The 26,604-nt window shown below is 44.5% G+C and overlaps 1 protein-coding gene and 1 long non-coding RNA gene across 3 annotated transcripts in view; both read left to right on the top strand.

Moving 5' to 3' along the window:
* Positions 1-2,852: 2,852 nt before the first annotated feature.
* Positions 2,853-26,604, top strand: part of LOC121534105 — a 29,538-nt gene continuing 5,786 nt past the window's right edge. The window contains exons 1-2 of the long non-coding RNA XR_005994544.2: positions 2,853-2,973; positions 19,496-19,499. This is a non-coding gene — a long non-coding RNA (uncharacterized LOC121534105). The remainder of the gene's footprint in view (positions 2,974-19,495; positions 19,500-26,604) is intronic.
* LOC121534099 (phospholipase A and acyltransferase 4) lies at positions 11,203-12,378 on the top strand. 2 transcript variants are annotated; one of them, XM_041840565.1, is made up of 4 exons: positions 11,203-11,283; positions 11,456-11,552; positions 11,833-12,104; positions 12,206-12,378. In XM_041840565.1, exons 1-4 carry the CDS (start codon positions 11,260-11,262, stop codon positions 12,269-12,271), a joined length of 459 nt encoding a protein of 152 aa, XP_041696499.1. In that variant the 5' UTR covers positions 11,203-11,259; the 3' UTR covers positions 12,272-12,378. The 2 variants fall into 2 exon arrangements, with proteins under 2 accessions (XP_041696499.1, XP_045061722.1); XM_045205787.1 differs by having other exon boundaries at positions 11,833-11,961; positions 12,206-12,289.

Raw genomic sequence — 26,604 nt, forward strand, 5'->3', positions numbered from 1 at the left:
AACCAAATACGTTCTTAGCAACTGTTCAAGCAAGAATCAAAACATCATTGTAAGTGTATGAGAACCCCAAAAAGTGATTTTGTTTAGAAGTAATGACAACGTATGGGCTATGTTGAATGTCGCAGATGGCGAAGGCTTTCTTACTGCCGCCAAGAGTTGCACTCATCTGTGCGTGATGTCAGTGTGTCGTGTACTGGAAAAGGGTCTATTGGGCAAAGTATTTCATGATTTGGTGCTCAGGACCATAATTCATCTTTATTGTCCCCCAAGATGAAATCGGGGAGGGGACTGTAGACCTGTCTCCGTGTCCGTCCTTAAGTATATTTGTACGTTCTTTTGTCACACGCAATATCTCAGACAGCACTGGCCTGATTTGGTGAATGATGTGTCTTGCCATAGAGATTTAAAATGCAAATTCTGAACGGTCACACCCCTAATTCCATTTGACCTAAAGTCATGAAATTTGGTACATACAGTGCCTTTGGAAAGTATTCAAACCCCTTGACTTTTTCCACATTTTGTTACGTTACAGATTTATTCTAAAAGTGATTAAGTAAATGTTTTTCCTCAACAATCTACAAACAATACCCCATAATGACAAAGCGAAAACAGGTTTTTAGAAATGTTTGCAAATTTATTAAAAAAACTGAAATACCTTACTCACATGTATTCAGACCATTTGCTATGAGACTTGAAATTGATCTCAGGTGCATCCTGTTTCCATTGATCATCCTTTAGATGTTTCTACAACTTGATTGGAGTCCACCTGTGGCAAATGCAATTGATTGGACATGATTTGGAAAGAGACACACCTGTCTATATAAGGTCCCACGGTTGACAGTGCATTTCAGAACAAAAACCAAGCCATGAGGTCGAAGGAATTGTCCTTAGAGCTCCGAGACAGGATTGTGTCGAGGCACAGATCTGGGGAAGGGTACCAAAAATTTCTGCAGCATTGAAGTTCCCCAAGAACACAGTGGCCTCCATCATTCTTAAATGGAAGAAGTTTGGAACCACCAAGACTCTTCCTAGCGCTGGCCGTCTGGCCAAACTGAGCAATCGGGGGAGAAAGGCCTTGGTCAGGGAGGTGACCAAGAACTTGATGGTCATTCTGACAGAGCTCTAGAGTTCCTCTGTGGAGATGGGAGAACCTTCCAGAAGGACAACCATCTTTGCAGCACTCCACCAATCAGGCCTTTATGGTAGAGTGGCCAGACGGAGCCACTCTTCAATAAAAGTTACATGACAGCTCCATTGGAGTTTGCCAAAAGCCACCTAAAGACTCTCAGACCATGAGAAACAAGATTCTCAAATACACCCACAAACACACACACACACACACACCCACACACACAGAGAGAGACAGACAGACAGACAGAGACTCAGACACAAACACAGACACAGACCCACAAACACACCCACAATGAACATTAATGGCTTGGACATGTGATTCCTTCTGCCTCTACTCATTTCAGACCAGTTCTTATTCTCTATGTGGATTGCTTCATAGACACTATCGTACACTGTGGAGTTGAAAGACTATATTCATAACACTTCACACGTAACACATAAACCACCAGCACTGCCATGTTCCTAACTGTGCCTAGTAAGTAGCATTGTGGTACATGCTTGCCTTGAAACACTGCAGCCTATTTGACTGGATGGGTGTGGTTATAAAAGGTTACTTCAATGTCGTTTGACCTGAGGTGGTCTGTGATAAAGGTATCGGGCCTTTGCTGGTTCCTGTTTGCTTTAGATAGGGGATAATGTGCATTGTTTTATCTCCACAGATAAGGCAGTATCACTGAGCGTAGAAAAGGGCGAGTTGGACTGCTGAGTATGCACCAAACATACTAGAACAAAACCGTGCTGTGTGCTTCAAGCACTCCACAAAAGAAAGCTAAAATACCCGCTGTTTTCTCTTACAAATGGCTGAAATCTACCTTATATTATGACAGTTGGAGGACCTGCAGTATGTGAACACTCTCTCAGGTGCGTTCGTAATATTCGCTCTGGCTATCTACTCCGATTTCAGAGCACTCTCTTCTGAGTGTGCCAGAGCACAGAATAATGAATTATGAACGCTCAACACCCGTTGGATATGACCGGTGTCAGTAAACGTAGGCAAAAAAGCGTAATTAAAATGTTGCCAGCAGAAAAGTTACAGTCACCAACGCTCTGGATAACATGAAAACAGCCTAACCAGCTCTGCTAGGGCGAGTAAAATGGTCAGAGTGAGGTTGTTCTCTCAATTGTGTCTGGAAGTAGCTAGCCAACGTTAGCCAGTTAGCTTGGGTGCTTGACTGCTGTTGTGAGGTCAGAACACTCGGATCAACCCTACTCCTCGGCCAGAGCGTCCAGTGTGCTCCCTGAACGCTCTGACAGCGAAACACTGAATTTAGGAACGGACAATCTGACAACGCCCCACTCTGAGCATACTCTGGCACTCCAGATTGAATTTTCGAACACACCCTCTGTTGCCTTGACAACCTGACTGTTATGTTTGAGAAAAGTAGGGCTCTGTATGCAACATTGTCAGTGAAATTAGTATTGTATTGAACTGTGTCTGCAGTTAAGTTCCAAGCAGTCAGACCACTGTATTATAACAAATCACCAACTAGACTTCTTCTAAATCTATTGTCAATTGTGAATAACTGTATATTTTGTATATATTTTGGAGTTAAACAGGATTTAAATGGTGAAGTATTTACTAATAACACAGGATCAAGAGGAATAAAACACTTTGTATTTGTGATATGAATTCTTCATGTTAAGGAGCCGTCTCTCTGAATTTATGCCACATTAACGTGCTAGTCGGAACTAGGAAAAGCTGATTTCCGACATGCTAACTGGTTGAACGCGGCACGTGAATAACTACAACCAGTTAGCAAGTCGGACATTTCTGAGTTTCCTAGTTCCAATTAGTATGTGAACATTTTATAGTGACACTTTGGTCATTTTGTACTTACTGAAGTTTTCTCAGTGGTCATTCACAATGCACTGATGCTATGCACATATTTACCAATGACAGGGGCAGTATTTTATGAACAATATTTGTCTCATCATGTGCTCTTTAAACACCATGGGAAGCATGCATCAATGTGGTAAATATGTCAATAATGTCACGACTTCCGCCGAAGTTGGTGCCTCTTCTTTGACGCTGCGACGTTCGGCGGTCAGTCGTCACCGGCTTTCTAGCTACCACCGATCTACGTTTCTTTTTCCATTTGTTTTGTCTTGATTGTACACACCTGGTTCTCATCACGTTATAATTATTTCCCTATTTAACCCTCTGGTTCCCTCATGGTTTTGTGCGTGATAGTTCTTTGTTTTGTGTTAAAGACGTCTGTGAGCTGCTGTATTTCCCTGCGTGGAAATTAGAGTTGTTTCTTTTCGAGTAAAGTTCGTCTGTTACTAAGTTCTGTGTCCTGCGCCTGACTCCGTCCTACCGCTGCACACTGACACCTGACAGAATCACGCACCCCATATGGAGTCAGCAGGTGCACCCAGTCCTCCGTTACCGGTGGAGGAGCGCGTCCAGCAGCACGCAATGATGCTCCACAATCTTGGCACAGCCATGGATTGTGTGTTGCACACCATGGAGCGATGGGAGAGAGAGGGTTTTCCCACAACCCCATCAACTTCACCTCAACCCACACCGCTGTCCACCCCTCCGTCACCTGGACCCAGTGGGATTCGGCTCTCGCTCCTGAAGCCATATGAAGGGACGGCTGCCGTGTGCCAGGGGTTCCTGCTCCAGGTGGAGCTCTACCTGGCGACCGTCCACCCGGCTCCCTTGGTATACGAGAGAGTGTCCGCCCTCATCTCCTGTTTGTCGGGGAAAGCGCTGGAGTGGGCCAACGCCGAATGGGGAGGAATAGACGCAACGTTGGTTCGCTATGAGGATTTCACCCGCTGCTTCCGGGCGGTCTTCGATCATCCGCCTGAGGTTAGACGGCGGGGGAATGCTTGTTCCATCTCAGACAGGGGACGAGGAGCGCATAGGACTTCGCACTGGACTTCAGGACCCTGGCTGCCAGCGCGGGATGGAATGAGAGGGCCCTGATCGACCATTACCGGTGTAGTCTACGTGAGGACGTTTGTCGGGAGCTGGCATGCAGGGACACCACCCTTAACCTCGACGAGCTGGTGGATTTATCCATCCGGCTGGATAACCTGTTGGCCACCCGCGGACGCTCGGATTGGGGTCCGTCCGTTCCATCCCCCAGCACCTCCGAGTCTACACCTATGGAGCTCGGAGGTGCTGCTCTAAGGGTGACCGGAGGGGGGGCACACTGCTGGTCGGTGCTGGGGAGGTTTCCCAGGGAGTCGAGGCAGCAGGCAGGGCACTGGTGGATCATCCCAGGTGAGTTGGCACCCGACTCACACAGACCTCCCTGTTGCGCACGTGTGTATGTATAGAGTTCCCAGCATAAGGCGCTAGTAGATTCAGGCGCAGCTGGGAACTTTATTGACCGTTCATTTGCACTTAGATTAGGGATCCCTATTGTTCCTGTTGATGTGCCCTTTCCTGTACATGCCTTAGATAGTCGTCCTTTAGGGTCGGGCCTGATTAGGGAGGTCACAGCTCCACTATGTATGATAACGCAGGAGGGTCATGAGGAGAGAATTAGTCTCTTCCTGATCGATTCTCCTGCGTTTCCTGTGGTGTTGGGGCTTCCCTGGTTGGCCTATCATGACCCCACTATTTCGTGGCAACAGAGGGCTCTGAAGGGATGGTCACGTCAGTGCTCAGGGAGGTGTGTAGGTGTTTCCATAGGTGCAACTTCGGTGGAGAGTCCGAACCAGGTCTCCACCATGCACATTCCCCCAGAATATGCCGATTTGGCTCAATTACCACCCCATCGACGGGGGGATTGTGTGATAAATCTCCAGGTATACGCAGCACTTCCCAGGAGTCACGTGTATCCTCCGTCACAGGAGGAGACGGCGGCTATGGAAACATATGTCTCAGAATCTCTGGGACAGGGATACATTCGGCCTTCCACCTCACCTGCCTCCTCAAGTTTTTTTTTGTGAAGAAAAAGGATGGAGGTTTACGCCCGTGCATTGACTATCGAGGTATAAATCAGATCACAGTGCAGTACAGTTACCCGCTGCCTCTCATAGCCAGTGTGACAGAGTCATTGCATGGGGCACGCTTCTTCACCAAATTGGATCTCAGGAGTGCGTACAACCTGGTGCATATCCAGGAGGGGGATGAGTGGAAGACGGCATTTAGTATCACCTCTGGGCACTATGAGTACCTCGTCATGCCGTACGGGTTGATGAATGCTCCATCAGTCTTCCAATCCTTTGTAGATTTGATTTTCAGGGACCTGCACGGGCATGGTGTAGTGGTGTATATAGATGACATTCTAATATACTCTGCTACACGCGCAGAGCATGTGTCCCTGGTGCGCAAGGTGCTTGGTCGACTGTTGGAGCATGACCTGTATGTCAAGGCTGAGAAATGTCTGTTCTTCCAACAGTCCGTCTCCTTCCTAGGGTACCGCCTGTCCGCGTCAGGGGTGGAGATGGAGAATGACCGCATTTCAGCCGTGCGTAATTGGCCAACTCCAACCACGGTAAAGGAGGTGCAGCGGTTCTTAGGGTTTGCCAACTACTACCAGAGGTTAATCCGGGGCTTTGGTCAGGTAGCGGCTCCCATTCCTCCTTGCTGAAGGGGGGACCGGTGCGACTGCAGTGGTCAGCTAGGGCGGACAGGGCTTTTGGTCACCTGAAGGATCTGTTTACCTCGGCTCCCGTGCTGGCTCATCCTGATCCCTCCTTGGCATTCATTGTAGAGGTGGACGCGTCCGAGGCTGGGATAGGAGCTGTGCTGTCTCAGCGCTCGGGTACGCCACCAAAGCTCCGCCCCTGTGCTTTCTTTTCGAAGAAGCTCAGCCCAGCGGAGCGAAACTATGATGTGGGGGACCGGGAGCTGTTAGCTGTTGTCAAGGCTCTGAAGGCGTGGAGACATTGGCTTGAGGGGGCTAAACACCCTTTCCTCATTTGGACTGACCACCGCAATCTGGAGTACATCCGGGCGGCGAGGAGACTGAACCCTCGCCAGGCAAGGTGGGCCATGTTTTTCACCCATTTTGTTTTCACCCTATCCTACAGACCAGGTTCCCAGAATGCTAAGGCAGACACTCTGTCCCGGATGTATGACACAGAGGAGCGGTCCACGGATCCCACTCCCATACTTCCGGCTTCTTGCCTGGTGGCACCGGTGGTATGGGAGGTTGACGCGGACATCAAGCGGGCGTTCGTCGAGCCCACTCCCACCCAGTGTCCAGTTGGGCGTCTGTACGTTCCGTCTGATGTCCGCAATCGATTGATCTGTTGGGCCCACACGTCACCCTCCTCTGGTCATCCTGGCATCGGTCGGACAGTGCGCTGTCTTAGTGGGAAGTACTGGTGGCCCACTTTAGCTAAGGACGTGAGGGTTTATGTTTCAAAAAGTTATTTTGTTTAGAAGTAATAAAAACGTATGGGTTATGTTGAATGGGCGCAGATGGCAATGGCTTCCTTACTGCCGCCAAGTGTTGCGCGCATCTGTGCGTGATATCAGTGTGTCGTGTACTGGAAAAGGGTTTATTGGGCAAAGTATTTCATGATTTGGTGCTCAGGACCATGTTTCATCTTCATTGTCCCCCACAATGAAATCGGGGAGGGAACTGTGGGTCTCTCTCTGTCCTTAAGTATGTTCGTACATTCTTTCGTCACACGCGATATCTTAACCCCGTTTGACCTAAAGTCATGAAATTCAGTACATAGATTCCGCTCTCCTCACCAGGAACAATTTTGCCTCAGGGACCCATAAGGTCCGCAATTATGAATTTTCCACCATTTAGAATTTTGTGAAAAACACTTAAAATGCTACTCCTCTGGCACAGAATGACCGATCTGCACGAAACTTGATATGTGGCATCAATGGACAAAGGCCTATCAACGCACTATTTTTAAGACTAGTACTTTAAACAACATGGCCGCTATTGACCAATAAACATTCACATGGGCGTGGTCTGGCACAAATGCATATAAATCAGGCAAGGATATTCGTATCGTAAACAAAATTTTGCACACATGTTGCAAACACTGTCAAGACTCAAAATATGAAAGAACTTTCATATCAACCACACGGTGGCGCTATAACGGGCACATGTTTATATATCTTGATCTGTTTGACTCACCGAGTGATGAAATTTCAAATAAAATGTAATCTAATTTTGTTGGTCACATACATGTGTTTAGCAGATGTTATTGTGGGTGTAGCGTAATGCTTGTGCTTCTAGCTCCAACAGTGCAGTAATATCTAACAAATTCACAACAATACACACAATAAACACAAATCTAAAGTAAAGGAATGGAATTAAGAATGTATTAATATTTGGATGAGCAATGTCAGAGCGGCATAGATAAGATTCAGTAGAACAGAATAGAATACAGTATATACATATGAGATGAGTAATGCAAAATATGTAAACATGATTAAAGTGACTGGTGTTCCATTATTAAAGTGGCCAGTGATTTCAGTCTATGTATATAGGGCAGCAGCCTCTAATGTGCTAGTGATGGCTATTTAACAGTCTGATGGCCTTGAGATAAACAGCTTCTTTCAGTCTCTCGGTACCAGCTTTGATGCACCTGTACTGACCTCGCCTTCTGGATGATAGCGGGGTGAACAGTCAGTGGCTCGGGTGGTTGATGTCCTTGATCATCTTTTTGGCCTGCCTGTGACATCGGGTGCTGTAGGTGTCCTGGAGGGCAGGTAGTTTGCCCCCGGTGATGCGTTGGGCAGAATGCACCACCCTCTGGAGAGCCCTGCGGTTGCGGGCGGTGCAGTTGCCGTACCAGGTGGTGATACAGCCCGACAGGATGCTCTCAATTGTGCATCTGTAAAAGTTTGTGAGGGTTTTAGGTGCCAAGCCAAATTTCTTCAGCCTCCTGAGGTTGAAGAGGCGATGTTGCGCCTTCTTCTCCACACTGTCTGTGTGGGTGGACCATTCTAGTTCGTCAGTGATGTGTACGCCGAGGAACTTGAAGCTTTTCACCTTCTCCACTGCAGTCCCATCAATGTTGATAGGGGGTTGCTTCCTCTGCTGTTTCCTGAAGTCCACGATCAGCTCCTTTGTTTTGTTGACGTTGAGTGAGAGGTTATTTTCCTGGCCCCACACTCCAGGGGCCCTCCCCTCCTCCCTGTAGGCTGTCTCGTCATTGTGTCGTCTGCAAACTTGATGATAGAGTTGGAGGTGTGCGTGGCAACGCAGTCATGGGTGAACAGGAGGGGGCTGAGAACGCACCCTTGTGGGGCCCCAGTGTTGAGGATCAGCGAAGTGGAGGTGTTGTTTCCTACCTTCACCACCTGGGGGCGGCCCGTCAGGAAGTCCAGAACCTAGTTGCACAGTTGCGGGGTTCAGACCCAGGGCCTCGAGCTTAATGATGAGCTTGGAGGGTACTATGGTGTTGAATGCTGAGCTATGGTCAATGAACAGCATTCTTAGATAGGTATTCCTCTTGTCCAGATGGGATAGGGCAGTGTGCAGTGCAATGGCGATTGCATCGTCTGTGGATCTATTTGGGCGGTAAGCAAATTGAAGTGGGTCTAGGGTGACAGGTAAGGTAGAGGTGATATGATCCTTGACTAGTCTTTCAAAGCACTTCATGATGACAGAAGTGAGTGCTACGGGACGATAGTCATTTAGTTCAGTTACCTTTGCTTTCTTGGGTACAGGAACAATGGTGGACATCTTGAAGCATGTGGGGACAGCAGACTGGGATAGGGAGAGATTGAATATGTCCGTAAACACTGCAGCCAACTGGTCTGTGCATGCTCTGAGGACGCGGCTAGGGATGTCGTCTGGGCCAGCAGCCTTGCGAGGGTTAACATGCTTAAATGTCTTACTCATGTTGGCCACGGAGAAGGAGAGCCCACTGTCCTTGGTAGCGGGCCATGTCGGTGGCACTGTATTATTTTCAAAGCGGGCGAAGAAGGTGTTTAGCTTGTCCGGAAGCAAAACGTTGGTGTCTGCGACGTGGCTGGTTTTCCCATTGTAGCCCGTGATTGTCTCTAGACCCTGCCACATATGTCTTGTGTCTGAGCCATTGAATTGCGACTCCACTTTGTCTCTATACTGACATGTTGCCTGTTTGATTGCCTTACGGAGGGTATAACTACACTGTTTGTATTCGGCCATATTCCCAGTCACCTTGCCATGGTTAAATGCGGTGGTTCACGCTTTAAGCTTTGCGCGAATGCTGCCATCTATCCACGGTTTCTGGTTAGGGTAGGTTTTAATAGTCACAGTGGGTACAACATCTCCTATACACTTCCTGATAAACTCAAACACCGTATCAGTGTATTCGTCGATTTTATTCTCTGAGGCTACCCGGAACATATCCCAGTCCGCGTGATCAAAACAATCTTGAAGCGTGGATTCCTACTGGTCAGACCAGCGTTGAATAGTCCTTAGCACAGGTATTTCCTGTTTGAGTTTCTGCCTATAGGAAGGGAGGAGCAAAATTGAGTTGTGATCAGATTTGCCGAAGGGAGGGCGGGGGAGGGCCTTGTAGGCATCCCGGAAATTGGAGTAGCAGTGGTCGAGTGTTTTAGCAGCGCGAGTACAACTGGCACATACAGTGGGGAGAACAAGTATTACAAAATCGACAGTGTATCAAATACTTGTTCTCCCCACTGTATGCTCAGGGATATGGTCTAGCTAACCCACGCGATATCTCAGACACCACTGGCCTGATTTTGATGAAACTTGGGTGAATGAGGGATCTTGCCATAGAGATCCGCCACTTACAAAATTACACTGATTGGCCCAAGGGGGATGCTATAGTAATAAACTGTATGTATGTTAGTCACACGCAATATCTCAGACACCCCTGGCCTGATTTTGACGAAACTTGGGTGAATAATGTGTCTTTCCATAGAGATCAGTCTTTTACACAATTCCACTGATTGGCCCAAAGGGGGCGATGCATCATTAGTGGGGGCGACCTGTTTACCGTTGCCTTGTTTACTGTAGATAAACAGTATATTGTTATCCTATCTTACTGTATTCATTCAAGGAACAAGTTCAGAACATTAAAGTAAAGGTTTCACAGACCCAGATTAAGCCTAGTCCAGGATGAAAAATCGTTTTCAATTGAGATTATCCATTTGTAATGCTTTTAAATCCAGGAGCAGGTTTAATCTGGGTCCCGCAATCTGTCCCTAAAAGTAAAAACGGGGCTAATACATTATAACATAATATATAATTAACATGAACTGTATGGGAGGATACTCCATAGATACTTTTCCTGCAGTCAATCTAGTGGCCTCATGGATGGAATGTTATTAATATTTTTCATAATTTAATAATTAATATACGTCTTTTTTTAAACAACCGAAAATCCAGTGTTTCGATGTCAAACGGTTGTGTTATATTTCAGTCCTCTGTGATGTAATGTATATAAAATATAATTTTGGGATGCAAACTCAAAATTGAATACATTTCAACTCTGTATCTGACATGGTACAGGTGTCTTCTTTTTTAAAGCCCATAACCATGTGTGGGAAGTTTATACTTTTGTTTCTAAGTAGATTTGTTTAAGACTACCAAGAAACACTCTGTGACCCTGATTTACACACTGCAGTAAAAGGTTAATCAAGATCGTGTTGTGACAATAGAAAGGCAAGTATCTTCATTTAATATTCTGTTTGCTTTGAAGGAAAAATGACCACACAACCACATTAGTCTTTGAGATGGTCCTTTATTCATTGGGCCATAAACAACATTTTGCATCACTGACATTCTCCATGGACATGAGACATACATTACGTTACAAAGGTCATGCTACACATGGTTAATATTTACACAGAGTATACAGTCTTGTAATGGTAGGATGACTTTAGCTGGTCTATAGTATACAGTCTTGTAATGGTAGGATGACTTTAGCTGGTCTATTTGATCATATCTAAACAACGCTTTCTGCAGTGAGCTACCCTGAAGGAGCAGAGCCTATGTCGCCAAGACTTGCATTATTCATTCCTTAATAAGTGGTTAAACATATTTCCTTTCTGAAGTAGTGATTATGTAGAATTTTTTTTAATCGAGAAACAAACATTCTAAGCCAGAGGTAGAGCTAGTTGCAAAAACGCTTGGGCCTCAAAGAGTTACATTGAATAACAGGATGTAAGTTGAATAACAGGAAGTTGGTTTTGAGGTTTTTTTCACAAGGCACAATCAACAGTAAGACATTCACATGCAAACCAGGAGTCCTACCACAGTAAGTACTGTTGCTGATCTTCGAATAATGCTAATTACTATTAATCAACAGTATCATCAAATGTGTGTGTGTGGACATGTTTAACTATGCGTGTGTGTGTGTGTGTGTGTGTGTGTGTGTGTGTGTGTGTGTGTTACGTAATTAAATGTCTTCGTACCCACCTTATTCTTAGATGGAGATTGGTGACATGATTGAGATAACCAGAGATGGATTCAAACACTGGGCTCTGTACATTGGAAATGGAGAGGTCATCCATTTGGTAACTCCAGGTATGGTATTTTTCTGGAAATGTATTTGTGGAAGCCTATATTTCAATTCCAGAATTGGGGGAGAGTGTAAACATCATCTGAAGTCAAATGTTAACAGCACAGTAAAACTGATATCTGAACATGGTTGATAGAGTAAGAACTTTTTGAATTTATTCAGTCAGATACAGTATCTGCTGAGTTCTGTCTGCCTCTTTATTTCTCTAATCAAAACACACAATTACACTTACATGTGTACACACACACACACACACTCACTTTTTTATTTCTTCCTGTTTTGTAGATGCCCCTTTAAGAGTAGCTTTCTGCAGTGTTAGCTCATCCAGTTTTTCCTGTAAAGGCACGATTACAATAGAGACGTTAAAGGATGTGGCAGCAGGGAAAAATTACAGCATCAACAACTACTTGGATGGCAAGTACAAACCAAGGAGGACTGACGTCATTATGGAGGAGGTGGACAAAATGAGAGGCCGCACAATAAAATATGACCTCCTTGGAAGCAACTGCGAGCATTTTGTAACTTTCCTCCGTTATGGCAAATCAGAGTCCAAACAGGTAGCCATGACAGTATAATTAAGATACTTTTCTAATGAATGCTTTGCTTGAGGAGATGCACTCCATATTAATTTGCTTTCTGCTTGTCTTTTTCCTTGCAGGCAGATGACTTCATGAAGCGTGTGTTAACTGTTGGACTGGCTGCATTTGCTATTTCTGCAATCTAAACTAGTACATAATTTATTGGGTCTCATGAGTCTAAATCAAATCACATTTAATTTTTCACATACACGTGTTTAGCAGATGTTATTGCGGGTGTAGCGAAATGCTTGTATTCTAGCTCCGACAGTGCAGTAATATCTAACAAGTAATATCTAACAATTTCACAACATATACCCAATACACACAAATCTAAGTAAGGAATGGAATTTAAGAATATGTACATCTACATAAACGTGTAGCTCAGTTGGTAGAGCATGGCGTTTGCAACGCCAGGGTTGTGGGTTCGATTCCCATGGGGGCCAGTATGAAAATGTATGCACTCACTAACTGTAAGTTGCTCTGGATAAGAGCGTCTGCTAAATGACTAAAATGTAAATGTAAAAATATACATATTGCAAAGTTTCCTAAGAGCTAGTTGCGAGGCCGCCACCTTCGTCGGCGCCAGGTATGGAGAATGTCAGTGATGCAAAATGTTGTTTATAGCCCAATGAATAAAGGACCATCTCAAAGACTAATGTGGTTGTGGGGTCATTTTTCCTTCAAAGCAAACAGAATATTAAATGAAGATACTTGCCTTTATATTATCAAAACATGATCTTGATTAACCTTTTACTGCAGTGGGCTAAATCAGGGTCACACGGAGTGTTTCTTGGTAGTCTTCAACAAATCTACTTAGAAACAAAAGTATACACTTCACACACATGGTTATGGGCTTTAAAAAAGAAGACACCTGTACCATGTCAGATACAGAGTTGAAATGTATTCAATTTTGAGTTTGCATCCCAAAATTAGACTTTATATACATCACAGAAGACTGAAATATAACAAAAACAAAGGTTTATTAATTATTACATTAAGAGAAATATTAATAACATTCCACCCATGAGGCCACTAGAGGGCAATTGACTGCAGGAAAAGTCCCCCAATACAGTTCATGTTAATCATATATTCTGTTATAACGTGTTAGCCCCGTTTTTACTTTTAGGGACAGATTGCGGGACCCAGATTAAACCTACTCCTGGATTTAAAAGCATTGTTAATGGATAATCTCAATTGAAAGTGATTCTTAATCCAGGACTAGACAACGCCCACGTGAATATTTATTGGCCATGTTGTTTTAAGTACTAGTCTGAAAAATAGTGTGTTGAGATACCTTTGTCAATAGATGCCAAATATCAAGTTTCGTGCAGATCGGTCATTCAGTGCCAGAGGAGCAGCATTTTAAGTGTTTTTCACAAAATTCTAAATGGCAGAACATTCATCATTGTGGACCTTATGGGTGCCAGAGGCTAAATTGTTCCTTGTGAGGAGAGGGACCTACAGGGCATTCAGAAAGTATTCAGACCCCTTGACTTTTCCCACATTTTGTTGTGTTACAGCCTTATTTTGAAATTGATTAAATTGTTTTTCTTCCACATCAATCTACACACAATACCCCAAAATGACAATGCAAAAACAGGTTTTTAGAAATTGTCACTAATGCAAAACAAAATGGAAATATAACATTTACATAAGTATTCAGACCCTTTACTCAGTACTTTGTTGAAGTACCTTTGGCAGCAATAACAGCTTCGAGTCTTCTTGGGTATGACGCTACAAGCTTGGCATCGGGTTCAAGTCCGGGCTGTGGCTGGGCCACTCAAGGACATTCAGAGACTTGTCCCGAAGCCACTCATGCATTGTCTTGGCTGTGTGCTTAGGGTCTTTGTCCTGTTGGAAGGTGAACCTTCGCCCAAGTCTGAGGACCTGAGCGCTCTGGAGCAGATTTTCATCAAGGATCTCTCTGTACTTTGCTCCGTTCATCTTTGCCTCGATCCTGACTAGTCTCCCAGTCCCTGCCGCTGAAAATCATCCCCACAGCATGATGCTGCCACCACCATGCTTCACCGTAGGGATGGTGCCAGGTTTCCTCCAGACGTGACGCTTGGCATTCAGACCAGATAATCTTCTTTCTCATGGTCTGAGAGTCTTTAGGTTGCTTTTGGCAAACTCCAAGCGGGCTGTCTTGTAACTTTTACTGAGGTGTGGCTCCGTCTGGCCACTCTACCAAAAAAGCTGCCTGATTGGTGGAGTGCTGCAAAGATGGTTGTCCTTCTGGAAGGTTCTCCCATCTCCACAGAGGAACTCTAGAGCTCTGTCAGAATGATCATCGGGTTCTTGGTCACCTCCCTGACCAAGGCCCTTCTCCCCCGATTGCTCAGTTTGGCTGGGCGGCCAGCTCTAGGAAGAGTCTTGGTGGTTCCAAACTTCTTCCATTTAAGAATGATGGAGGCCACTGTGTTCTTGGGGAACTTCAATGCTGCAGAAATTTTCTGCAAATGGTCTGAATACTTATGTCAGTAAGGTATTTCTGTTTTTTATTTTTAATACATTTGCAAACATTTCTAAAAACCTGTTTTCGCTTTGTCATTTTGGGGAATTGTAACTGCTGTAACATAACAAAATGTGGAAAAAGTCAAGGGGTCTGAATACTTTCCAAAGGCACTGTATGCACCGAATTTCATGACATTAGGTCAAATGGAATTAGGGGCATGACCGTTCAGAATTTGCATTTTCAATCACTTGTTATAGCGCCACCATCTGGCCAATCAGTATTTAAAAAATTGTTTCTGATCTCTATGGCAAGACGCATCATTCACCAAATCGGGCCAGTGCTGTCTGAGATATTGCGTGTGACAAAAGAACGTACGAACATCCTTAAGGATGGACACGGAGACAGGTCTACAGTCCCCTCCCCGATTTCATCTTGGGGGACAATAAAGAGGAATTATGGTCCTGAGCACCAAATCATGAAATACTTTGCCCAATAGACCCTTTTCCAGTACACGACACACTGACATAACGCACAGATGAGTGCAACTCTTGGCGGCAGTAGGAAAGCCTTCGCCATCTGCGCCCATTCAACATAGCTCATACGTTGTTATTACTTCTAAACAAAATCACTTTTTGGGGTTCTCATACCACTTACAATGATGTTTTGATTCTTGCTTGAACAGTTGCTAAGAACGTATTTGGCTGTGATCTTTGCAAAATAACTATTTTGGATGCAGCTGTTGTTAGCTAGAATGCTAACGATCATTGATATAGGCTGTAGCAAAAGCTAGCCAAAGAGCCATTTTACTGGTTGAAGTTGAAGTATTGTTTTATGTATAATGCAGCTGATTTGCGATGACACAAACATTATATTAAGCAGGACATTCATACGAGCCTTAAAATCAAATTATATTCCAAAAGTAGTGTGAAATGCACTCATAAGCAACATGTAAATAGAGGCTTTTTTTGCTGGCATTCTATAAGCACTCCCCTTGTTCTGCCACCAACTTGTGCGACAATGTTTGCAAACATCTATTAACAGGTTTTTAGACCACCAACAGAGGGCAGTAACATATTACCTTATGATGTATGGGGCATGAGCATTGGACTGTTGCAAACTGTCAGACATTTGGGAATAACACCTAAAATGTTTGAAAATACTAGATAAGGCTTTTAAAGCATGTAAGCATGTTATATCTATGGAAATGCAGAAGATCATATGTCCCAAAGTCCTGAGAAGGCTTGAGAACTGTCTTGATTAGACTATAGCTGATAAAATAACACCTCAAAAAAAGAAATACTGCAAAGTTGTCTAGAAACAGGCGACCGTGTCTGAAGAACACTGTCTGATTGTGTTCTCTGCACAGCCCCCTTTATTGGGCAAACATGAGGTAGTCCTACACTGTTGAGCTTTATCAAGAACTACATTACTGTAGGGCAGTGGTTCCCAACCTCGGTTACTGTGCCACCAAATTAATTTTGCTCTGCCCGGAGTAACCCTGAAGTACCCCCTCTTGCATTTTACCAGTAGGCCAATGGTCTCATGAGTCTTCTCAAATAACCCCTGCGATAGGCCAAGTACCCCCAGGGGTCCTTGTACCCCTGGTTGGGAACCACTGTTGTAGGGTACCTGTATTCCTACTAATGAGAGTTGTTAACGTTGTTATTGTTTCATGTCCGGTTCGCTCCGGCTGTTGTTATAATTGTTTAATTCTGTTATCAGCACACATCGCCAGCAAAGTCGATACATTGTATCATTTCACCTCACCTGTGAGAGTGAAGGAGAAATTCAGCAACTCTTGGAGGACAGTGGAAGTTGATAACAGTTGATAAAACCAATGCATTTTGGGCCTTTGTCGTCACTCTTCACCAGCGGTTTACAGGTGAAAAAGTAAGGAGGCTCTTAAACATGATGTGATTGGTAAATGGGTTCTGAAAATCGGAGGCCATTTGAAAAATATGAAAGTCTCTTACAAAAGGAGGAGAGGAGAGGACGGAGAAGAGGTTGCAAGGAGTCAAGCAAAACCAATTGAGATTCTCCCCTGCTGTCCTCCAACAGTTGCTGAATTTCCTCTTTACTGAAGAACGAGGTAGCGACCGCTTAATTGCACCTCACCTGTGAGAACCATGAGCACGGCCAAGTCTGATTAGGCAGACTTTACAATGCAGAAAACCATTCAAAAGTTATGATAAACTGTATTACCGGAACTAGGCCTACATTTTTCCCCTTCTACTTGCAGGCTGCTAGATATTTGTTTGATAACAAACAGCCTAGTCCAGCCATGTTTAGCTGGCTAACAAGCTGGTAACATGACCAGCATTATGGTTTAAGATGGCAGTTGGAGAAAGGAAAGGAAAGGGCTCCTGGATACTGTATTTGTTACATTACCGTTTTTGAAGAATTAGATACGTTTATTTTTTTCATGGCAATCAATACGTTTTAGAAATTATGCCTTTTTACAAGTGTTCGGTTATTTAAAAAAATATATAGAGATTTTACAGTAACATGAAAGGAAATAAATTAATATCAAAATAAAGGACGCATAAAGAGGGGGGAGAAAACAATCTGTTCTTCATAGAAAATACAAATGAATAACAAATAATCCAAATAGCTGTAAATCATTTTCTAACTGACATTGAGAAGCATTACCTTGCAGAGGGAGTGTAGCAGAGCAGTGACAACACATAACAATCAACAGGTAATCATTATATCATGGCAGAGAAATCAAATCAAAACCAAGTTGAGCTTATTGACATATTTACCACATTGATACATGCTTCCCATAGTGTTTAAAGAGCACATGATGAGACAAATATTGTTCGTAAAATACTGCCCCTGTCATTGGTCAATATGTGCATAGCATCAGTGCATTGTGAATGACCACTGAGAAAACACCCTGGACAACAGTTCATTTGTCTCTTCAGTAAGTACAAAATGACCAAAGTGTCACTATAAAATGTTCACATACTAATTGGAACTAGGAAACACAGAAATGTCCAACTTGCTAACTGGTTGTAGTTATACAGTGGAGGCTCCTCAGAGGAGGAAGGGGAGGACCATCCTCCTCAGTGAATTTCAGAAAAATACAAATAGTGAAACATTAAAAAGCTGCTCTCCCACAAGGGACCTGAGGTGGCAGAATGGAGTGCTCGGGTTGGGGTGTAGGGTTTCAGCATAGCCTGAAGGTATGGATGGGCAGTTCCTCTTACTGTTCCATATGCAAGTACCATGGTCTTGTAGTGGATGCAAGCTTCGACTGGAAGCCAGTGGAGCGTGTGGAGGAGCAGGGTGACATGAGAGAACTTGGGAAGGTTGAAAACCAGGCGGGCTGCGACGTTCTAGGTAAGTTGTAGGGGTTTGATGGTACAAGCGGGGAGCCCAGCCAACAGCGAGTTGCAGTAGTCCAGACGGGAGAGGACAAGTGCCTGGATTAGGACCTGCGCTGCTTCCTGTGTGAGGTAGGGTCGTACTCTACGGATTTTGTAGAGCATGAACCTGCAGGAGCGAGTCACTGCTTTGATGTTTGCAGAGAACGACAGGGTGTTGTCCAGGGTCACACCAAGGTTCTTTGCACTCTGGGAGGACGACACTGTGGAGTTTTCAGCCGTGATGGAGAGATCTATGAGCGCGCAGGCCTTCCCCAGGAGGAAGAGTAATTCAGTCTTGTCGAGGTTGAGTTTGAGGTGGTGGGCCGACATCCAAGTTGAGATATCTGCCAGGGACGCAGAGATGCGTGTCGCTACCTGGGTGTTAGAAGGAGGGGGGGGGGAGTAGTTGAGTGTAATCCGCATAGCAACGATAGGAGAGACCATGTGAGGATATGACGGAGCCGAGTGACTTGGTGTATAGAAAGAAGAGGGCTTGAACCGAGCCCGAGGGGACACCAGTAGTGAGAGTACGTGGTGCAGACACAGATCCTCGCCATGTCACCTGGTAGGAGCGGCCTGCCAGGTAGGATGCAATCCAAGAGTGTGCAGGGCCTGAGACACCCATTCCTGAGAGGGTTGAGAGGAGGATCTGATGGTTCACGGGGTTGAAGGCAGCGGATAGATCTAGGAGGATGACAACATAGCAGAGAGAGTCAGCTTTGGCAGTGCAGAGAGCCTCGATGACACAGAGAGGAGCAGTCTCAGTTGAGTGACCCGTCTTGAAGCCTGAATGGTTAGGGTCAAGAAGATCATTCTGAGAGAGATTACGAGAAAGTTGATCAGAGACAAGTGTTTTGTTAAGAAAGGAAAGAAGGGATATAGGTCCATAGCTTTTGACGTCAGATGAGTCAAGTGTTGGTTTCTTGAGGAGGGGAGCAACTTGGGCCACTTTGAAGTCAGAGGGGACGCAGCCAGTGGTCAGGGATGAGTTGATGAGGGAAGTGAAGAATGGGAGAAGGTCTCCAGAGATGGTCTGGAGAAGGGAGGAGGGGATGAGGTCCAGAGGGCAGGTTGTCAGGCGACCAGACCTCACTAGTCGCAGGATGTCATCTGGAGAGAGAGAGGAGAAAGAGGTCAAGGCGTAGAGTAGTTCTGTGTGAGTGAGACAAGTGGACTGAGTGAATGAGTAGCGGATGTCGTCAAACTTTTTTTCAAAGTGGTTGACAAAGTCGTCCGCAGAGAGGGAGGAGGGAGGGAGGGGGTGGATAATTAAGGATGGAGGAGAAGGTGTAAAATAGTTCCTTATGGTTAGAGGCAGAAGCTTGAAATTTAGAGTGGTAGAAAGTGGCTTTAGCAGCGGATACAGAGGAAGAGAAGGTAGAGAGGAGGGAGTGGAAGGATGTTTAGTTTACCTCCATTTTCGCTCAGCTGCCCGCAGCCCTGTTCTGTAAGCTCACAATGAGTCACTCAGCCACGGAGCAGGAGGGGAGAGCCGAGCCGGCCGGGAGGAAAGGGGACATTGCGAGTCATAGATTGCGTAAAGGGAGGAGAGTAGGGTCGAAGAGGCAGAATCAGGAGACAGAAGGGAGATATGATAGGATAGAAGAGGATAGAGAAGTGGGAGAGAGAGAGAGAGAAAGCGAAGATTGCGACGGCGCATGACCATCTGGGTAGGGGATGAGTGGTTAGGGTTGGAGGAAAGGGAGAGAAAAGGAAACAAAGTAGTGATCAGAGACCTGGAGGGGGGCTGCAGTGAGATTAGTAGGTGAACAGCCTCTAGTAAAGATGAGGTCAAGCATATTACCTGCCTTGTGATTGGAAATGAGGATTGGGAAAGGGTGAGGTCAAAAGAGGCAAGGAGGGGAAAGAGAGAATTGCAAAGAAATTAATCGAAGTCGCCAAGTACGAAGAGCGGTGAGCCATCGTCAGGAAATGAGCTTATCAAGGTGTCAAGCTCATTTAGGAACTCTCCAATGGCACCTGGTGAGCGAGATGACAATAATGTTAAGCTTGAGTGGATAAGTGACAGTGACAGCATGGAATTCAAATGAAAAGATGGTGAGAGAAAATAGAAAATCTCCACTTTGGAGAAATGAGTAGACCTGTGCCACCATCGTGATGACCAGATGCTCTCGGACTATGAGAAAAAACATAGTCAGATGAAGAAAGAGCATCTGCAGTAGCATTGTTCTCTGGGGTGACCTATGACTCCGTCAGGGCCAAAAGGTCAAGGGACTGAAGGGCAACATAGGCTGAGATGAACTCGGTGTTCTTGACTGCAGACCAGCAGTTCCAAACACTGCCAGAGACCCAGAATTTCACATGGGTTGTGCGCACAGGGTACATTAAATTAGAATGGTTACAGCCAAGGGGGGGTCTGTAAAGCCTACAGGGAGAGGTGCGAGCAGGTATACATAAACACACACATAGTTGACAAAGCTACAATAGAGCAATAATGAGATAATCTGTAAATAACTAGGTAAGATACTCAAGTGAGAGAGTGGAGCCTTCCTCTCTTTTCTTCTGCAGAACAGTCTTTGTTTCGGCGACGGTCTTAGTATACATATTTTTGTAGGCCGCATGTGTGACATAACTCCTCCAGTCCTATTTATGATATCATTTAAAAAGATTGTACCTTTTATGAACATTTTTTCAAAGGGAAACCTGTCTCTAGTCTATTGATGTCACCGATCTTCTAACGAGGGTGATCAGACCTCACCAGAAAGTCAGAACAGAGGTCAGAGGTCAAACAACAACATTAAGTGAGTCTGTTATTTCTATTTTCTTCACACTCATTAATTTAAAAGATTTCAAACATTCTCTACTCATCAGGAGAACTTACATGGTGTTCAACCAAATTTCAGACAACAGATACTTCAGTAAATTTCATTTGTGTGCCCTTTAAGGTGCATCCTTTTTAACCTGTGAAGAACCTTCTAAAACAAGTGAAAAACCCACACAATAAATCAGACACGGTATTAACACCACTAACAAATATTCATTTGTATAGACGGGTGGGGTTGTGTGTGTATGCAGGTGTGTGTGTGGTAAAACGTAAAAACAAACAAATGGCCAGGCCTTACTTAATTTGGGAGCTCCCTTAACAGCCGGATCCGGGTACCTTTATACTTTATAGTATTACAGCGTCTCACTAACTGTTCTCCCAAGGCACCTGCCTCAGGAAGCATTTCAAAGGGAATACAGAATCATTGTTAAACTCATCAGAAAACTTGGTAGTGGACATTCCATCAGACCTGGAAGAGAAAATCAACATGTACTTACTTTTCACTATGCTACATCTTAATCAGTCCTAAACATTTTTTTATATGAATCAGTCCTAAGAATGCAATATTCAGTACTACTATACAGTGAGGGAAAAAAGTATTTGATCCCCTGCTGATTTTGTACGTTTGCCCACTGACAAAGACATGATCAGTCTATAATTTTAATGGTAGGTTTATTTGAACAGTGAGAGACAGAATAACAATACAACAATCCAGAAAAACGCATGTCAAAAATGTTATAAATTGATTTGCATTTGAATGAGGGAAATAAGTATTTGACCCCTCTGCAAAACATGACTTAGTACTTGGTGGCAAAACCCTTGTTGGCAATCACAGAGGTCAGACGTTTCTTGTCGTTGGCCACCAGGTTTACACACATCTCAGGAGGGATTTTGTCCCACTCCTCTTTGCAGATCTTCTCCAAGTCATTAAGGTTTCGAGGCTGACGTTTGACAACTCGTACCTTCAGCTCCCTCCACAGATTTTCTATGGGATTAAGGTCTGGAGACTGGATAGGCCACTCCAGGACCTTAATGTGCTTCTTCTTGAGCCACTCCTTTGTTGCCTTGGTCGTGTGTTTTGGGTCATTGTCATGCTGGAATACCCATCCACGACCCATTTTCAATGCCCTGGCTGAGCGAAGGAGGTTCTCACCCAAGATTTGACGGTACATGGCCCCGTCCATCGTCCCTTTGATGCGGTGAAGTTTTTTTTTTTTTTTTTTTTCACCTTTATTTAACCAGGTAAGCCAGTTGAGAACAGGTTCTCATTTACAACTGCGACCTGGCCAAGATAAAGCAAAGTAGTGCAATAAAAACAACACAGAGTTACATATGGGGTAAAAAAAACATAAAGTCAGAAATACAACAGAAAATATATATACAGTGTGTGCAAATGTAGCAAGTTATGGAGGTAAGGCAATAAATAGGCTATAGTGCAGAATAATTACAATAGTATTAACACTGGAATGCTAGATGTGCAAGAGATTATGTGCAAATAGAGATACTGGGGTGCAAAAGAGCAAAATAAATAACAATATAGGGATGAGGTAGTTGGGTGGGCTAATTTCAGATGGGCTGTGTACAGGTGCAGTGATCGGTAAGGTGCTCTGACAACTGATGCTTAAAGGGAGATAAGAGTCTCCAGCTTCAGAGATTTTTGCAATTCGTTCCAGTCATTGGCAGCAGAGAACTGGAAGGAATGGCGGCCAAAGGAGGTGTTGGCTTTGGGAATGACCAGTGAGATATACCTGCTGGAGCGCAGACTACGGGTGGGTGCTGCTATGGTGACCAATGAGCTAAGATAAGGCGGGGATTTGCCTAGCAGTGATTTATAGATGGCCTGGAGCCAGTGGGTTTGACGACGGACATGTAGTGAGGACCAGCCAACAAGAGCGTACAGGTCACAGTGGTGGGTAGTGTATGGGGCTTTGGAGACAAAACGGATGGCACTGTGATAGACTACATCCAATTTGCTGAGTAGACTGTTGGAGGCTATTTTGTAAATGACATCGCCGAAGTCAAGGATCGGTAGGATAGTCAGTTTTACGAGGGCATGTTTGGCAGCATGAGTGAAGGGAGGCTTTGTTGCGAAATAGGAAGCCGATTCTAGATTTAACTTTGGATTGGAGATTCTTTATGTGAGTCTGGAAGTTGAGTTTACAGTCTAACCAGACACCTAGATATTTGTAGTTGTCCACATACTCTAGGTCCGACCCGTCGAGAGTGGTGATTCTAGTCGGGTGGGCGGGTGCTAGCAGCGTTCGATTGAAAAGCATGCATTTAGTTTTACTAGTGTTTAAGAGCAGTTGAAGGCTACTGAAGGATTGTTGTATGGCATTGAAGCTCGTTTGGAGGTTTGTTAACACAGTGTCCAATGAAGGGCCAGATGTATACAAAATGGTGTCGTCTGCGTAGAGGTGGATCTGAGAGTCACCAGCAGCAAGAGCGACATCATTGATATACACGGAGAAAAGTGTCGGCCCAAGAATTGAACCCTGTGGCACCCCCATAGAGACTGCCATAGGTCCAGACAACAGGCCCTCCGATTTGACACACTGAACTCTATCTGAGAAGTAGTTGGTGAACCAGGCGAGGCAGTCATTTGAGAAACTGTCCCCTTAGCAGAAAAACACCCCCAAAGCATAATGTTTCCACCTCCATGTTTGACGGTGGGGATGGTGTTCTTGGGGTCATAGGCAGCATTCCTCCTCCTCCAAACACGGCGAGTTGAGTTGATGCCAAAGAGCTCCATTTTGGTCTCATCTGACCACAACACTTTCACCCAGTTCTCCTCTGAATCATTCAGATGTTCATTGGCAAACTTCAGACGGGCCTGTATATGTGCTTTCTTGAGCAGGGGGACCTTGCGGGCGCTGCAGGATTTCAGTCCTTCACAGCGTAGTGTGTTACCAATTGTTTTCTTGGTGACTATGGTCCCAGCTGCCTTGAGATCATTGACAAGATCCTCCCATGTAGTTCTGGGCTGATTCCTCACCATTCTCATGATCATTGCAACTCCACGAGGTGAGATCTTGCATGGAGCCCCAGGCCGAGGAGATTGACAGTTATTTTGTGTTTCTTCCATTTGTGAATCATCGCACCAACTGTTGTCACCTTCTCACTAAGCTGCTTGGTGATGGTCTTCTAGCCCATTCCAGCCTTGTGTAGGTCTACAATCTTGTCCCTGACATCCTTGGAGAGCTCTTTGGTCTTGGCCATGGTGGAGAGTTTGGAATCTGATTGATTGATTGCTTCTGTGGACAGGTGTCTTTTATACAGATAACAAGCTGAGATTAGGAGCAAATCTTTCTGATTGAGAGGGGGTCAAATACTTATTTCCCTCATTAAAATGCAAATCAATTGCGTTTTTCAGGATTTTGTTTCGTTATTCTGTCTCTCACTGTTCAAATAAACCTACCATTAAAATTATAGACTGATCATTTCTTTGTCAGTGGGCAAACGTACAAAATCAGCAGGGGATCAAATACTTTTTTCCCTCACTGTATCATAACTTTTGAATGGTTTTCTGCATTGTAAAGTCTGCCTAATCAGACTTGGCCGTGCTCATGGTTCTCACAGGTGAGGTGCAATTAAGCGGTCGCTACCTCGTTCTTCAGTAAAGAGGAAATTCAGCAACTCTTGGAGGACAGCAGGGGAGAATCTCAATTGGTTTGGCTCGACTCCTTGCAACCTCTTCTCCGTCCTCTCCTCGCCTCCTTATTTTTCAAATGGCCTCAATCACATCATGTTTAAGAGCCTCCTTACTTTTTCACCTGTAAACCCCTGGTGAAGAGTGAAGACAATGGCCCAAAATGCATTGGTTTTATCAACTGTTATCAACTTCCACTGTCCTCCAAGAGTTGCTGAATTTCTTCTTCACTCTCACAGGTGAGGTGAAATGATACAATGTATCAACTTTGCTAGTTGATGATTGCTGCTCAAATAATTAAACAATTATAACAACAGCCGGAGCGAACCGGACATGAAACAATAACAACGTTAACAACTCTCTTTAGTAGGAATACAGGTACCCTACAACAGTGGTTCCCAACCAGGGGTACAAGGACCCCTGGGGGTACTTGGCCTATCCACTCATGAGATCATAGTCCTACTGGTAAATGCACATGAGTGGGTACTTCAGGGTTACTCCGGGAAGAGCAAAATTAACTTGGTGGCACAGTAACCGAAAAAGGTTTGGAACCACTGCCCTACAGCAATGTAGTTCTTGATAAAGCTCAACAGTGTAGGACTACCTCATGTTTGCCCAATAATGGGGGCTGTGCAGAGAACACAATCAGACAGTGTTCTTCAGACACGGTTAACCTGTTTCTAGCCAACTTTGCAGTATTTTATTTTTTGGGGTGTTATTTTTTACATTATATTCTCAGAAAGTTTCCATGTGTGTATAGTTTTTTTGTTTTGATAGGTATTACTGCACTGTTAAAGCTAGAAACAAAAGCATTTCGGTGCACCTGCGATAACATCTGCAAATCTGTGTATGCGACCAATAAACTTTAATTTGATGTTGATTTTATATCAGCTATAGTCTAATCAAGCCAGTTCTCAAGCATTATCAGGACTTTGAGACATATAATCTTCTACATTTCCATAGATATAACATGCTTACATGCTTTAAAAGCCTTATCTAGTATTTTCAAACATTTTAGGTGTTATTCCCAAATGTCTCTCCTGTCTGACAGTTTGCAACAGTCCCATGTTCATGGCCCATACATCGGAAGGTAAACTGTTACTGCCCTCTGTTGGTGGTCTGAAAACCTGTTAATAGTTAATAGCTTTCTGTGATGGCAAACATTGCGTACGAGGGCGATGCGCACAAGTTGGTGGCAGAACAAGGGGAGTTCTTATAGAACGCCAGCAAAAAAAGCCTCTATTTACATGTCGCTTATGAGGGATTTTCACACTACTTTTGGAATATAACTGGATTTTAAGGCTCGTATGAATGTCCTGCTTAATATAATGTTTGTGTCTAATATAACGTATGAGCTATGTTGAATGTCGCAGATGGCGAAGGCTTTCTTACTGCCGCCAAGAGTTGCACTCATCTGTGCGTGATGTCAGTGTGTCGTGTACTGGAAAAGGGTCTATTGGGCAAAGTATTTCATGATTTGGTGCTCAGGACCATAATTAATCTTTATTTACATTTTAGTCATTTAGCAGACGCTCTTATCCAGAGCGACTTACAGTTAGTGAGTGCATACATTATTATTTTATTTTTTTCATACCCCCCGTGGGAATCGAACCCACAACCCTGGCGTTGCAAACACCATGCTCTACCAACTGAGCTACATCCCTGCCAGCCATTCCCTCCCCTACCCTGGACGACACTGGGCCAATTGTGCGCCGCCCCATGGGTCTCCCGGTCGCGGCCGGCTACGACAGAGCCTGGATTCGAACCAGGATCTCTAGTAGCACAGCTAACACTGCAATGCAGTGCCTTAGACCACTGCGCCACTCGGGAGGCCAACTCGGGAGGCCTTTATTGTCCCCCAAGAGGAAATCGGGGAGGGGACTGTAGACCTGTCTCCGTGTCCGTCCTTAAGTATATTCGTACGTTCTTTTGTCACACGCAATATCTCAGACAGCACTGGCCTGATTTGGTGAATGATGCATCTTGCCATAGAGATTTAAAATGCAAATTCTGAACGGTCACACCCCTAATTCCATTTGACCTAAAGTCATGAAATTTGGTACATACAGTGCCTTTGGAAAGTATTCAGACCCCTTGACTTTTTCCACATTTTGTTACGTTACAGCTTTATTCTAAAAGTGATTAAGTAAATGTTTTTCCTCAACAATCTACAAACAATACCCCATAATGACAAAGAGAAAACAGGTTTTTAGAAATGTTTT

This window comes from Coregonus clupeaformis, chromosome 20, assembly GCF_020615455.1.
Source record: "Coregonus clupeaformis isolate EN_2021a chromosome 20, ASM2061545v1, whole genome shotgun sequence".
NCBI lineage: Eukaryota > Metazoa > Chordata > Actinopteri > Salmoniformes > Salmonidae > Coregonus > Coregonus clupeaformis.

Excerpts from the sequence above, each read along its gene's own strand:
- LOC121534099 (XM_041840565.1), top strand. The coding sequence starts at position 11,260 with ATGCAAACCAGGAGTCCTACCACA. Across the intron at positions 11,284-11,455 it reads AAACCAGGAGTCCTACCACA|ATGGAGATTGGTGACATGAT; the intron begins GTAAGTACTGTT and ends CCTTATTCTTAG. Across the intron at positions 12,105-12,205 it reads GCAAATCAGAGTCCAAACAG|GCAGATGACTTCATGAAGCG; the intron begins GTAGCCATGACA and ends TTTTCCTTGCAG.